The sequence below is a fragment of the Bombina bombina genome, chromosome 3, assembly GCF_027579735.1.
Source record: "Bombina bombina isolate aBomBom1 chromosome 3, aBomBom1.pri, whole genome shotgun sequence".
Classification (NCBI taxonomy): Eukaryota; Metazoa; Chordata; class Amphibia; order Anura; family Bombinatoridae; genus Bombina; species Bombina bombina.
Genome location: NC_069501.1, coordinates 136,361,706 through 136,377,427, shown reverse-complemented (window position 1 = coordinate 136,377,427; position 15,722 = coordinate 136,361,706). Strand labels below are relative to the sequence as shown.

The 15,722-nt window shown below is 39.1% G+C and overlaps 1 protein-coding gene across 1 annotated transcript in view; it reads left to right on the top strand.

Annotated features, from left to right (window-relative positions):
- The window catches only part of LOC128652247 (junctional adhesion molecule B), a gene marked incomplete at its 5' end in the record, with an annotated part of 149,434 nt that overhangs the window by 97,867 nt on the left and 35,845 nt on the right, over positions 1 to 15,722 (top strand). The window contains one exon of the mRNA XM_053705184.1: positions 7,781 to 7,796. Coding sequence (XP_053561159.1) covers positions 7,781 to 7,796 — 16 coding nt within the window. The remainder of the gene's footprint in view (positions 1 to 7,780; positions 7,797 to 15,722) is intronic.

The following is a 15,722-nucleotide window of genomic DNA, read 5'->3' as shown; positions in this document are numbered from 1 at the left end:
TAAAGTTCAAAACGGCTCCGGTTCCGTTATTTTAAGGGTTAAAGCTTCCAAATTTGGTGTGCAATACTTTTAAGGCTTTAAGACACTGTGGTGAAAATTTGGTGAATTTTGAACAATTCCTTCATGTTTTTTCGCAATTGCAGTAATAAAGTGTGTTCAGTTTAAAATTTAAAGTGACAGTAAAACGTTTTTTGTACTTTGTTATCAAGTTTATGCCTGTTTAACATGTCTGAACTACCAGATAGACTGTGTTCTGAATGTGGGGAAGCCAGAATTCCTATTCATTTAAATAAATGTGATTTATGTGACAATGACAATGATGCCCAAGATGATTCCTCAAGTGAGGGGAGTAAGCATGGTACTGCATCATTCCCTCCTTCGTCTACACGAGTCTTGCCCACTCAGGAGGCCCCTAGTACATCTAGCGCGCCAATACTCCTTACTATGCAACAATTAACGGCTGTAATGGATAATTCTGTCAAAAACATTTTAGCCAAAATGAACACTTATCAGCGTAAGCGCGACTGCTCTGTTTTAGATACTGAAGAGCATGACGACGCTGATAATAATGTTTCTGAAGGGCCCCTAACCCAGTCTGATGGGGCCAGGGAGGTTTTGTCTGAGGGAGAAATTACTGATTCAGGGAACATTTCTCAACATGCTGAACCTGATGTGATTACATTTAAATTTAAGTTGGAACATCTCCGCATTCTGCTTAAGGAGGTATTATCCACTCTGGATGATTGTGACAAGTTGGTCATCCCAGAGAAACTATGTAAAATGGACAAGTTCCTAGAGGTGCCGGGGCTCCCAGAAGCTTTTCCTATACCCAAGCGGGTGGCGGACATTGTTAATAAAGAATGGGAAAGGCCCGGTATTCCTTTCGTCCCTCCCCCCATATTTAAAAAATTGTTTCCTATGGTCGACCCCAGAAAGGACTTATGGCAGACAGTCCCCAAGGTCGAGGGAGCGGTTTCCACTTTAAACAAACGCACCACTATACCCATAGAGGATAGTTGTGCTTTCAAAGATCCTATGGATAAAAAATTAGAAGGTTTGCTTAAAAAGATGTTTGTTCAGCAGGGTTACCTTCTACAACCGATTTCATGCGTTGTCCCTGTCGCTACAGCCGCATGTTTCTGGTTCGATGAGCTGATAAAGGCGGTCGATAGTGATTCTCCTCCTTATGAGGAGATTATGGACAGAATCAATGCTCTCAAATTGGCTAATTCTTTTACCCTAGACGCCACTTTGCAATTGGCTAGGTTAGCGGCTAAGAATTCTGGGTTTGCTATTGTGGCGCGCAGAGCGCTTTGGTTGAAATCTTGGTCGGCTGATGCGTCTTCCAAGAACAAGCTACTTAACATTCCTTTCAAGGGGAAAACGCTGTTTGGCCCTGACTTGAAAGAGATTATCTCTGATATCACTGGGGGTAAGGGCCACGCCCTTCCTCAGGATCGGCCTTTCAAGGCAAAAAATAAACCTAATTTTCGTCCCTTTCGTAGAAACGGACCAGCCCAAAGTGCTACGTCCTCTAAGCAAGAGGGTAATACTTCTCAAGCCAAGCCAGCTTGGAGACCAATGCAAGGCTGGAACAAGGGAAAGCAGGCCAAGAAACCTGCCACTGCTACCAAGACAGCATGAAATGTTGGCCCCCGATCCGGGACCGGATCTGGTGGGGGGCAGACTCTCTCTCTTCGCTCAGGCTTGGGCAAGAGATGTTCTGGATCCTTGGGCGCTAGAAATAGTCTCCCAAGGTTATCTTCTGGAATTCAAGGGGCTTCCCCCAAGGGGGAGGTTCCACAGGTCTCAGTTGTCTTCAGACCACATAAAAAGACAGGCATTCTTACATTGTGTAGAAGACCTGTTAAAAATGGGAGTGATTCATCCTGTTCCATTAAGAGAACAAGGGATGGGGTTCTACTCCAATCTGTTCATAGTTCCCAAAAAAGAGGGAACGTTCAGACCAATCTTAGATCTCAAGATCTTAAACAAGTTTCTCAAGGTTCCATCGTTCAAGATGGAAACCATTCGAACTATTCTTCCTTCCATCCAGGAAGGTCAATTCATGACCACGGTGGATTTAAAGGATGCGTATCTACATATTCCTATCCACAAGGAACATCATCGGTTCCTAAGGTTCGCATTCCTGGACAAGCATTACCAGTTCGTGGCGCTTCCTTTCGGATTAGCCACTGCTCCAAGGATTTTCACAAAGGTACTAGGGTCCCTTCTAGCTGTGCTAAGACCAAGGGGCATTGCTGTAGTACCTTATTTGGACGACATTCTGATTCAAGCGTCGTCCCTTCCTCAAGCAAAGGCTCACACGGACATAGTCCTGGCCTTTCTCAGATCTCACGGATGGAAAGTGAACGTGGAAAAGAGTTCTCTATCTCCGTCAACAAGGGTTCCCTTCTTGGGAACAATAATAGACTCCTTAGAAATGAGGATATTTCTGACAGAGGCCAGAAAAACAAAGCTTCTAGACTCTTGTCGGATACTTCATTCCGTTCCTCTTCCTTCCATAGCTCAGTGCATGGAAGTGATCGGGTTGATGGTAGCGGCAATGGACATAGTTCCTTTTGCGCGCATTCATCTAAGACCATTACAACTGTGCATGCTCAGTCAGTGGAATGGGGATTATACAGACTTGTCTCCGAAGATACAAGTAAATCAGAGGACCAGAGACTCACTCCGTTGGTGGCTGTCCCTGGACAACCTGTCACAAGGGATGACATTCCGCAGACCAGAGTGGGTCATTGTCACGACCGACGCCAGTCTGATGGGCTGGGGCGCGGTCTGGGGATCCCTGAAAGCTCAGGGTCTTTGGTCTCGGGAAGAATCTCTTCTACCGATAAATATTCTGGAACTGAGAGCGATATTCAATGCTCTCAAGGCTTGGCCTCAGCTAGCGAGGGCCAAGTTCATACGGTTTCAATCAGACAACATGACAACTGTTGCGTACATCAACCATCAGGGGGGAACAAGGAGTTCCCTAGCGATGGAAGAAGTGACCAAAATCATTCTATGGGCGGAGTCTCACTCCTGCCACCTGTCCGCTATCCACATCCCAGGAGTGGAAAATTGGGAAGCGGATTTTCTGAGTCGTCAGACATTGCATCCGGGGGAGTGGGAACTCCATCCGGAAATCTTTGCCCAAGTCACTCAGCTGTGGGGCATTCCAGACATGGATCTGATGGCCTCTCGTCAGAACTTCAAAGTTCCTTGCTACGGGTCCAGATCCAGGGATCCCAAGGCGGCTCTAGTGGATGCACTAGTAGCACCTTGGACCTTCAAACTAGCTTATGTGTTCCCGCCGTTTCCTCTCATCCCCAGGCTGGTAGCCAGGATCAATCAGGAGAGGGCGTCGGTGATCTTGATAGCTCCTGCGTGGCCACGCAGGACTTGGTATGCAGATCTGGTGAATATGTCATCGGCTCCACCTTGGAAGCTACCTTTGAGACGAGACCTTCTTGTTCAGGGTCCGTTCGAACATCCGAACCTGGTTTCACTCCAGCTGACTGCTTGGAGATTGAACGCTTGATCTTATCGAAGCGAGGGTTCTCAGATTCTGTTATCGATACTCTTGTTCAGGCCAGAAAGCCTGTAACTAGAAAGATTTACCACAAAATTTGGAAAAAATATATCTGTTGGTGTGAATCTAAAGGATTCCTATGGGACAAGGTTAAGATTCCTAAGATTCTATCCTTCCTTCAAGAAGGATTGGAAAAAGGATTATCTGCAAGTTCCCTGAAGGGACAGATTTCTGCCTTGTCTGTGTTACTTCACAAAAAGCTGGCAGCTGTGCCAGATGTTCAAGCCTTTGTTCAGGCTCTGGTTAGAATTAAGCCTGTTTACAAACCTTTGACTCCTCCTTGGAGTCTCAATTTAGTTCTTTCAGTTCTTCAGGGGGTTCCGTTTGAACCCTTACATTCCGTTGATATTAAGTTATTATCTTGGAAAGTTTTGTTTTTAGTTGCAATTTCTTCTGCTAGAAGAGTTTCAGAATTATCTGCTCTGCAGTGTTCTCCTCCTTATCTGGTGTTCCATGCAGATAAGGTGGTTTTACGTACTAAACCTGGTTTTCTTCCAAAAGTTGTTTCTAACAAAAACATTAACCAGGAGATTATCGTACCTTCTCTGTGTCCGAAACCAGTTTCAAAGAAGGAACGTTTGTTGCACAATTTGGATGTTGTTCGCGCTCTAAAATTCTATTTAGAAGCTACAAAGGATTTTAGACAAACATCTTCCTTGTTTGTTGTTTATTCCGGTAAAAGGAGAGGTCAAAAAGCAACTTCTACCTCTCTCTCTTTTTGGATTAAAAGCATCATCAGATTGGCTTACGAGACTGCCGGACGGCAGCCTCCCGAAAGAATCACAGCTCATTCCACTAGGGCTGTGGCTTCCACATGGGCCTTCAAGAACGAGGCTTCTGTTGATCAGATATGTAGGGCAGCGACTTGGTCTTCACTGCACACTTTTACCAAATTTTACAAGTTTGATACTTTTGCTTCTTCTGAGGCTATTTTTGGGAGAAAGGTTTTGCAAACCGTGGTGCCTTCCATTTAGGTGACCTGATTTGCTCCCTCCCTTCATCCGTGTCCTAAAGCTTTGGTATTGGTTCCCACAAGTAAGGATGACGCCGTGGACCGGACACACCTATGTTGGAGAAAACAGAATTTATGTTTACCTTATAAATTACTTTCTCCAAGGGTGTGTCCGGTCCACGGCCCGCCCTGGTTTTTTTAATCAGGTCTGATAATTTATTTTCTTTAACTACAGTCACCACGGTACCATATGGTTTCTCCTATGCAAATATTCCTCCTTAACGTCGGTCGAATGACTGGGGTAGGCGGAGCCTAGGAGGGATCATGTGACCAGCTTTGCTGGGCTCTTTGCCATTTCCTGTTGGGGAAGAGAATATCCCACAAGTAAGGATGACGCCGTGGACCGGACACACCGTTGGAGAAAGTAATTTATCAGGTAAACATAAATTCTGTTATCTATTTTTAAGACAATTGGATATAGATATTTCTTTCTTATTGATCTTTCTCCACTTTTGATAGTAGGTCCTGATTTCCCCTCTGAGGACAGCATTTGCGGCTTCCCAGAATGTCTCTGTTTTATATGAGTAAGACTGGTGATTTTTATTGTATAGTTGCTATTTATTTAGCATTTGTAGAGAGATATCTGGGAAACCTATAACAGAGATATCTTTCAGTGACTCACCCAAGGACAGTTTAAGAGATATTGTTGCATGTTCAGAGAGCAAAAATTCCCCTATTTCAGTTTCAGGATTGAGACCAAAAATTCACTAGATACTCAGATACTAGACTTATCTCAGATCTTTTGACAGACTTGCATTTTAGCCAATCAGTGCTGACTCACTTGCATTTTAGCCAATCAGTGCTGACTCTTAGGTAACTCCACAGGAGTGAGCACAATGTTATCTATATGGTACACATGAACTACCGCTGTCAAGCTATGAAAAACTGCCAAAATACACTGAGATAAGAGGTGGCCTTCAAGGGCATAGAAATTTGCATATGAGCCTACATAGGTTTAGATTTCAACAAAGAATAGCAAGAGAATAAAGCAAATTTGATGATAAAAGCATTGCAAAATGTTTGTAGTGAAAAATAAATATTTTTAAAGCATTTAAAACTGCCATTTTGTTACAAAGTATGTAGTGTTTTGGAGTCCCAAGACACACCCTTGAAAAGCTTCTTGAATTATGTGTATTATGTGGCTAATGAGAGGGCAATATAAATGATTTCCTGCTCATATCAGCCAATCATTGTGCAGCTTGAATAAGGGTGAAAGTTTTGCAAACCAATAAATAAAAGTACGTATGTATGTTCTTTTTTATATAACGTTTCCTTCCTTACTCCTATCTTATTTTATTCCTATTTGTAACTCCTCATGGACTCCTGTGCAGATGTTAGGAACCTGTCAGTTTATATTTTGTTTATAATATCTGTAAAATACCTTAAGGTTGTTATATTTAAAGGGACATGTAACACATTGTTTTTTTTCCATTTCATGATTCAGATAGCGCATACTGTTTTAAACAACTTTCTAATTTACTTCTAATATCAAATTATATTCAGTCTCTTGGTATCTTTTGTGGAAATGCAGGGAAGCTTAGGAGCATGCACATCTAGAGCACTATATGGCAGCAGTTTAGCAAGAATGTTATCCTTATGGGAAAATAAAAAAAAACACAAAAAAGGTGCATATGTGCACTACAGAGCTATGGGGTTAATGATAAACTAGTTAAAATGGTATATTACCTATATTCTAGATTTTTAAAACATTATATGGAGACAGGAAAAAAAATTGGATATAATAAAAGTATAATTATGGAGACAAAAAAAAATGGATATAATAAAAGTATAATTATTTATTACTATACAAAAAGAATCTTATAAAATAGATAAAATATACTGATAAGTAGGTGCAATGTAAAAAACATAAATTAAACACACAAATATGACCGGTCATATATCTATTTAATGTCTAATAAAACGACTTCCACCTTAAGTGTTAACCACTTGGTTTATTGCAAGTGTTTAAAAAACCTTATTATAAAAAGGCAATTGTATAAAAAATCCTGATATGAAGGTATTGTTCTCTTCTTATTAGTAATGATGTAGTGAATAGAAGAAAATCTAGCTTATTAGCGTGGACAGAGTGTCTGAAGTCATTAGCAAGATCTGGCTGACTTATTTGTACAAGTATTAGTAATACACCACAATGTCCAGTAAACTGTCGTCGAACAATTCCAACAGATGCCGCACTAGCACGGGCTATTACACCTCGTGTGCCTACCTTATTTCAGCTAAAGTTACCGTTAGTTCAGATTGATGGTATATGCCTAAAAGACTATGGTTTAAAGAGACATTCGTATTCAGCACTTTCAAAGTATTGTGTATACTACGCAAGTCAACTAACTGTATGGCACATTAGTTACTACTGTTTATTTTCTGATACTTTGTATTCAGGATTGGTTTAGTTATCACTGTATTGTCTAGGTCTAGTTAACAGTGTATACTTAATTTTATATACTTTGTACTTATATACATGCCTCTGAACAGATTTTACTAACGATTAAGGGAGACGTCCCAGTTGTTAAATTTAACATATATATTTTTAATAAATTTATTTAAGATCCATGAGTAGTTTTTCATATCTTCAGCTGTTTCAGCGCCCTCACTTATTTTCACCTATTCCAAGCACTATATCCTGCCATGTTGTTGCGTCAGACACCTATCGCTTGACTTCAACAAAGAATACCATGGGAACAAAGTAAATTTGATAGTAGAAGTAAATTGGATTTAAAAAAAAAATAAAAAAATTCAATGTATGCTCTGAATCACAATATAAAATTGTTGGGCTTCATATCTCTTGAAATATGTTCTTCAATCTAATTAAAAAAAATAATAAACCTGCCATGCACAATCCAGAGAGCACATTATGGTATGATTAAGGGTGTCCCACCCGAAACGTCACTGTTTTATTCCAGTATGTGGAAATAAAGATATTTTTATACTGCAAGGTGCTGCCTTCTTCTGTGGATTTACAGAGAGCACATTATGTGTTTGATTTGCATATGATGCCTGATTTTCACTAGTTTATTATGCCTCTCATTCTATAATATATATCATTAGCAATCCAGTTAAGTGCAACAGATATGAAATCTAAATCATTCTTGGGATTCGTAAATATTCAAGTGTGATAAAATTTGTAACATGTTTTCTTTCTTTTTTTTTTCCTTTAGGAGGAAATTCTTCAGAGTAAGTTACTGCATTTTAATTAACATGTAGATTTGTCAGTTAAATTTCACTAATCAGAGGTGTTATTGTAACACGTTTTGTTTAATACAACTGAACACTTGAATGTATAAGAAATAATATATTTTGTAAGTGTGGTCAGTTTGCCTGCTATCTACTACACAGCTGGATTGTATAACTAATTTATTACTGCATGATGCTTGTTTTTGCCAATAACGCATGAACTAAGGTGTTGGATCACAGAATAGTGATTGTGTAAATTACCAAAAGAAACATAAAACAGCTCTTTAAGCTTCTCAGTACTGAATACTGTCAGCACACTACTGAATCACCTGGCTCTGATGTTGTTAAAACACTCATGTTGTGTGTTTATGTATTACAGAGTTTTATTATTAAAGGGAAAGTCTACTCCAGAATTGTTAATTGTTTAAAAAGATAGATAACCCCTTTATCACCCATTACTCAGTTTTGCATAACCAACACGTTATATAAATATACTTTTTACCTCTGTATCTGAGCCTCTGCAGACTGCCTCCTTATTTCAGTTCTTTTGACAGACTTGCATTTTAGCCAATCAGTGCCCTTTCATATTAACGGGACAGTAAACGTACTGAATGATGTTATATAATTCTGCACATAGTACAGAATTATATAACATTATCCAAGTGGTAACTTCATAAATTAAAAGCATTGCCAGTTTGTTTTAGTGTAAAGTTGGACTCTGCTCCAGGCTCTGAGCGGGTCTTGGATTTCCAAAGCGCTTTGCGGGCTTGCTGGTTAGTCACAGCACGCCTGATTGCGCTATTGGACTAAATGTAGCTCGCTCCTGCTCTGACCTAGTAGCAGGAGCGAGCTACATTTAGTCCAATAGCGGGTTCGGGCGTCCTGTGACTAACCAGCAAGCCCCCAAAGCGCTTTGGAAATCCAAGACTGCTCAGTAGAGCCTGGAGCAAAATCCAACTTTACACTAAAACAAACTGGCAATGCTTTTAATTTATGAAGTTACCGCTAAGATAATGTTATATAATTCTGCACTATGTGCAGAACTATATAACATTATTATGTAAGTTTACTGTCCCTTTAACTCCAGGGGCATGAGCACAATGTTATCTATATGGCACACATGAACTAATGCCATCTAGCTGTAAGAAAACTGTCAAATGCATTCAGATAATGGGCAGCGTTCAAGGGCTTAGAAATTAGCATATGAGCCTACCTAGGTTTAGCTTTCAACTAAGAATGCCAAGAGAACAAAGCAAATTTGATGATAAAAGTAAATTGGAAAGTTGTTTTTTTTAAATTAGGTGCCCTACCTGAATCATGAACGTCTAATTTTGACTAGACTGTCCCTTTAAACATATTCTTATTGTCATGCAAAAGGATTTAAACTTGTGCAACAGACATACCCATAAGCAGTTTCCATGCATAAAAAAGCCCTGATTTTGCTGCTGCTTGAGTATGCCACACCATATCGAGGCCTAGATTTGGAGTTTGGCGGTAGAAGGGCTGTTAACGCTCCGTGGGTTTTTTTCTGGCCGCACCATAAATTTAACTCTGGTATCGAGAGTTCAAACAAATGCTGCGTTAGGCTCCAAAAAAGGAGCGTAGAGCATTTTTACCGCAAATGCAACTCTCGATACCAGAGTTGCTTACGGACGCGGCCAGCCTCAAAAACGTGCTCGTGCACGATTCTCCCATAGGAAACAATGGGGCTGTTTGAGCTGAAAAAAAACCTAACACCTGCAAAAAAGCAGCGTTCAGCTCCTAACGCAGCCCCATTGTTTCCTATGGGGAAACACTTCCTACGTCTGCACCTAACACTCTAACATGTACCCCGAGTCTAAACACCCCTAACCTTACACTTATTAACCCCTAATATGCCGCTCCCGCTATCGCTGACCCCTGCATATTTTTTTTAACCCCTAATCTGCCGCTCCGTAAACCGCCGCAACCTACGTTATCCCTATGTACCCCTAATCTGCTGCCCTAACATCGCCGACCCCTATATTATATTTATTAACCCCTAATCTGCCCCCCTCAACGTCGCCGACACCTGCCTACACTTATTAACCCCTAATCTGCCGAGCGGACCTGAGCGCTACTATAATAAAGTTATTAACCCCTAATCCGCCTCACTAACCCTATCATAAATAGTATTAACCCCTAATCTGCCCTCCCTAACATCGCCGACACCTACCTTCAATTATTAACCCCTAATCTGCCGAGCGGACCTCACCGCTATTCTAATAAATGGATTAACCCCTAAAGCTAAGTCTAACCCTAACACTAACACCCCCCTAACTTAAATATAATTTACATCTAACAAAATAAATGAACTCTTATTAAATAACTTATTCCTATTTAAAGCTAAATACTTACCTGTAAAATAAATCCTAATATAGCTACAATATAAATTATAATTATATTATAGCTATTTTAGGATTTATATTTATTTTACAGGCAACTTTGTAATTATTTTAACCAGGTACAATAGCTATTAAATAGTTAAGAACTATTTAATAGTTACCTAGTTAAAATAATAACAAATTTACCTGTAAAATAAATCCTAACCTAAGATATAATTAAACCTAACACTACCCTATCAATAAATTAATTAAATAAACTAACTACAATTACCTACAATTAACCTAACACTACACTATCAATAAATTAATTAAACACAATTCCTACAAATAAATACAATTAAATAAACTAGCTAAAGTACAAAAAATAAAAAAGAACTAAGTTACAAAAAATAAAAAAATATTTACAAACATAAGAAAAATATTACAACAATTTTAAACTAATTACACCTACTCTAAGCCCCCTAATAAAATAACAAAGCCCCCCAAAATAAAAAATTCCCTACCCTATTCTAAATTAAAAAAGTTAAAAGCTCTTTTACCTTACCAGCCCTGAACAGGGCCCTTTGCGGGGCATGCCCCAAGAATTTCAGCTCTTTTGCCTGTAAAAAAAATATACAATACCCCCCCCCCCCAACATTACAACCCACCACCCACATACCCCTAATCTAACCCAAACCCCCCTTAAATAAACCTAACACTAAGCCCCTGAAGATCTTCCTACCTTGTCTTCACCATCCAGGTTCACCGATCCGTCCTGAAGAGCTCCTCCGATGTCCTGATCCAAGCCCAAGCGGGGGGCTGAAGAGGTCCATGATCCGGTCAAAGTCTTCATCCAAGCGGGGCAGAAGAGGATCTTCCATCCGATTGAAGTCATCATCCAGGCGGCATCTTCTATGGTCTTCCATCCGGAGCGAAGCGGCAGGATCCTGAAGACCTCCAGCGCGGAACATACATCCATGAACGACGAATGACTGTTCCTTTAAGGGACGTCATCCAAGATGGCGTCCCTCGAATTCCGATTGGCTGATAGGATTCTATCAGCCAATCGGAATTAAGGTAGAAATTTTCTGATTGGCTGATGGAATCAGCCAATCAGAATCAAGTTCAATCCGATTGGCTGATCCAATCAGCCAATCAGATTGAGCTCGCATTCTATTGGCTGTTCCGATCAGCCAATAGAATGCGAGCTCAATCTGATTGGCTGATTGGATCAGCCAATCGGATTGAACTTGATTCTGATTGGCTGATTCCATCAGCCAATCAGAAAATTCCTACCTTAATTCCGATTGGCTGATAGAATCCTATCAGCCAATCGGAATTCGAGGGACGCCATCTTGGATGACGTCCCTTAAAGGAACAGTCATTCGTCGTTCAGTCATCGGGCCGGATGGATGTTCCGCGCTGGAGGTCTTCAGGATCCTGCCGCTTCGCTCCGGATGGAAGACCATAGAAGATGCCGCCTGGATGATGACTTCAATCGGATGGAAGATCCTCTTCTGCCCCGCTTGGGCTTGGATCAGGACATCGGAGGAGCTCTTCAGGACGGATCGGTGAACCTGGATGGTGAAGACAAGGTAGGAAGATCTTCAGGGGCTTAGTGTTAGGTTTATTTAAGGGGGGTTTGGGTTACATTAGGGGTATGTGGGTGGTGGGTTGTAATGTTGGGGGGGGGGTATTGTATGTTTTTTTTACAGGCAAAAGAGCTGAAATTCTTGGGGCATGCCCCGCAAAGGGCCCTGTTCAGGGCTGGTAAGGTAAAAGAGCTTTTAACTTTTTTAATTTAGAATAGGGTAGGGAATTTTTTATTTTGGGGGGCTTTGTTATTTTATTAGGGGGCTTAGAGTAGGTGTAATTAGTTTAAAATTGTTGTAATATTTTTCTTATGTTTGTAAATATTTTTTTATTTTTTGTAACTTAGTTCTTTTTTATTTTTTGTACTTTAGCTAGTTTATTTAATTGTATTTATTTGTAGGAATTGTGTTTAATTAATTTATTGATAGTGTAGTGTTAGGTTAATTGTAGGTAATTGTAGTTAGTTTATTTAATTAATTTATTGATAGGGTAGTGTTAGGTTTAATTATATCTTAGGTTAGGATTTATTTTACAGGTAAATTTGTTATTATTTTAACTAGGTAACTATTAAATAGTTCTTAACTATTTAATAGCCATTGTACCTGGTTAAAATAATTACAAAGTTGCCTGTAAAATAAATATAAATCCTAAAATAGCTATAATATAATTATAATTTATATTGTAGCTATATTAGGATTTATTTTACAGGTAAGTATTTAGCTTTAAATAGGAATAAGTTATTTAATAAGAGTTAATTTATTTCGTTAGATGTAAATTATATTTAAGTTAGGGGGGTGTTAGTGTTAGGGTTAGACTTAGCTTTAGGGGTTAATCCATTTATTAGAATAGCGGTGAGGTCCGCTCGGCAGATTAGGGGTTAATAATTGAAGGTAGGTGTCGGCGATGTTAGGGAGGGCAGATTAGGGGTTAATACTATTTATGATAGGGTTAGTGAGGCGGGTTAGGGGTTAATAACTTTATTATAGTAGCGGTGCGGTCCGCTCGGCAGATTAGGGGTTAATAAGTGTAGGCAGGTGTCGGCGACGTTGAGGGGGGCAGATTAGGGGTTAATAAATATAATATAGGGGTCGGCGGTGTTAGGGGCAGCAGATTAGGGGTACATAGGGATAACGTAGGTGGCGGCGCTTTGCGGTCGGCAGATTAGGGGTTAAAATATTTTAATCGAGTGGCGGCGATGTGGGGGGAGCTCGGTTTAGGGGTACATAGGTAGTTTATGGGTGTTAGTGTACTTTAGGGTACAGTAGTTAAGAGCTTTATAAACCGGCGTTAGCCAGAAAGCTCTTAACTCCTGCTATTTTCAGGCGGCTGGAGTTTTGTCGTTAGAGCTCTAACGCTCACTTCAGAAACGACTCTAAATACCGGCGTTAGGAAGATCCCATTGAAAAGATAGGATACGCAAATGGCGTATTGGGATCTGCGGTATGGAAAAGTCGCGGCTGAAAAGTGAGCGTTAGACCCTTTAATCACTGACTCCAAATACCAGCGGGCGGCCAAAACCAGCGTTAGGAGCCTCTAACGCTGGTTTTGACGGCTACCGCCGAACTCCAAATCTAGGCCATAGACTCTCTGGCTCTGTGCAATTAAAAGGGACATGGGAGTGAAGGTTAACCTTTCACTGATAAAATTTAGCATACAATGGGGCATGAATGTGTCTTGAGAACTAACTCACAGCCAAGGGCACAATATTGTTATATTCATAATGCTCAATACACGTGCACATGTGCAATATGGGAAGTTATTTTTTATTTGGTTTTTAACCCCTTCACTTCCAAGATATTGAGCTGGGCCCATTTTTGTATATTTCATGACACTTTTTCTCCGCCAAATGCGATCATATTAAAAAAAAAAATGTTACATTTTTCACAAACTTTGTGTTTCTTACTGAAATTATTTACTTACTGATTGTGCAGTTATAACACAAATGGATGTCTGGGGTCCCCTTTGTTCGGAAATAGCAGATATGCAGGGATTTTCCATTTTTTTTTTTAGTAATTATATGGCTGCTAATTGCAGCTGTGCACCATACTTCTGAAATTCCTGGCAGTGAATGGGTTAATTAGTTAGCTGGCAAGGGTTTTAGTATTCTAGAGTAAGCATTACCCTCCCAACTGACACCTCCCCAATCACTCCCAAACAGCTCTTTCCCCCCACCACCCACACTCCTCACCAGCATCTTAGGTACTGGCAGAAAATCTGCCAGTATTAGGTTTTAGAGCTTTTTTTTATTACTGCATAAATTAATTTTATTTATTTATTTAATTTTTTTCTGCAGTGTAGGATCCCTTACCATCCCACCTCCCTGATCCCTCCTAAACAGCTCTCTAACCCTCCCCCTTCCCAATGATTTCTGCCATCTTAGGTACCGGAAGCTGTCTGCCAGTACCTAGTTTAGGTATTAATTTAATTTTTTTTTCTAATGTATTTATTATAATTATATTTTTTTATTTACAAATCCCTTTTACTGTAGAAAGAACCTTAAAGGGACGGTAAATTCAAAATTAAACTTTTATGATTCAGATAGAACAGGAGTTTTCAAACCTCTCCTCAGGCTCCCTAACAGGCCGCATTTTGAGGATATCTTAACTAGAGCACAGGTGAAATAATCAGATGATTAGTAAACATGATCATTAACCTGCTCACACCCAAGGTAATCCTGTAAATCTGGGCTGTTAGGGAGGCCTGCGAACTGGTTTAAAAACCAGTGAGCTAGAGCATGACTTTGTTTTATTGTTTATTGATTTTTATTAAAGCATGTTCCATAGAATATAAATTAATCAGAAGTACATGATAAGAACAGTAAGCTCCAATCAGGTTTGATACAAAGAAGAAATTACAATGAAAAACATAACTTTTCAAAGTGAAAAAATTTTACAAAACATCAAATGCAGAGGTTATGAGAAAAAAGGGATACATTGTCAATAATGGAGGCACACTTAAAGGGACGATGTTTCTTTCAGGATTTAGATGGAACATACACTTTTAAACAATTTTCCAATTTACTTCTATTATCAAATTTTATTGTTGAAAAAAAGGAAGATAAGTTCAAGTGCACGTGTCTACAGCACTATATGGCAGCATTTTTGCAACAATGTTATACAATAGCAAGAGCACTAGATGGCAGCATTATTTCCTGTCATGTAGAGCTCCAGAAATGTGCACGCTGCCTATCTAGATATCGCTTCAACAAAGAATAACTTGAGAACGAAGCAAATTTAATAATAGAAGTAAATTGAAAAGTTGTTTACAATTGCATACTTTATCTGAATCCTGAAAGAGAAATGTATTTACCATAATGTGTTACAGAGAACACTGATGTGTCCTAACCTTTCAAATACATGCACAGTTACAGATATACTGTTCAGTTCACCTCAGCTAATCATCTTTTGTATATATGATATATATATATACTGTTCAGTTCACCTCAGCTAATCATCTTTTGTATATATGATATATATATATACTGTTCAGTTCACCTCAGCTAATCATCTTTTGTATATATGATATATATATATATATATATATATACTGTTCAGTTCACCTCAGCTAATCATCTTTTGTATATATGATAAATATATATATATATATACTGTTCAGTTCACCTCAGCTAATCATCTTTTGTATATATGATAAATATATATATACTGTTCAGTTCACCTCAGCTAATCATCTTTTGTATATATGATACATATATATATACTGTTCAGTTCACCTCAGCTAATCATCTTTTGTATATATGATAAATATATATATACTGTTCAGTTCACCTCAGCTAATCATCTTTTGTATATATGATAAATATATATATACTGTTCAGTTCACCTCAGCTAATCATCTTTTGTATATATGATAAATATATATATATATACTGTTCAGTTCACCTCAGCTAATCATCTTTTGTATATATGATACATATATATATACTGTTCAGTTCACCTCAGCTAATCATCTTTTGTATATGATAAATATATAT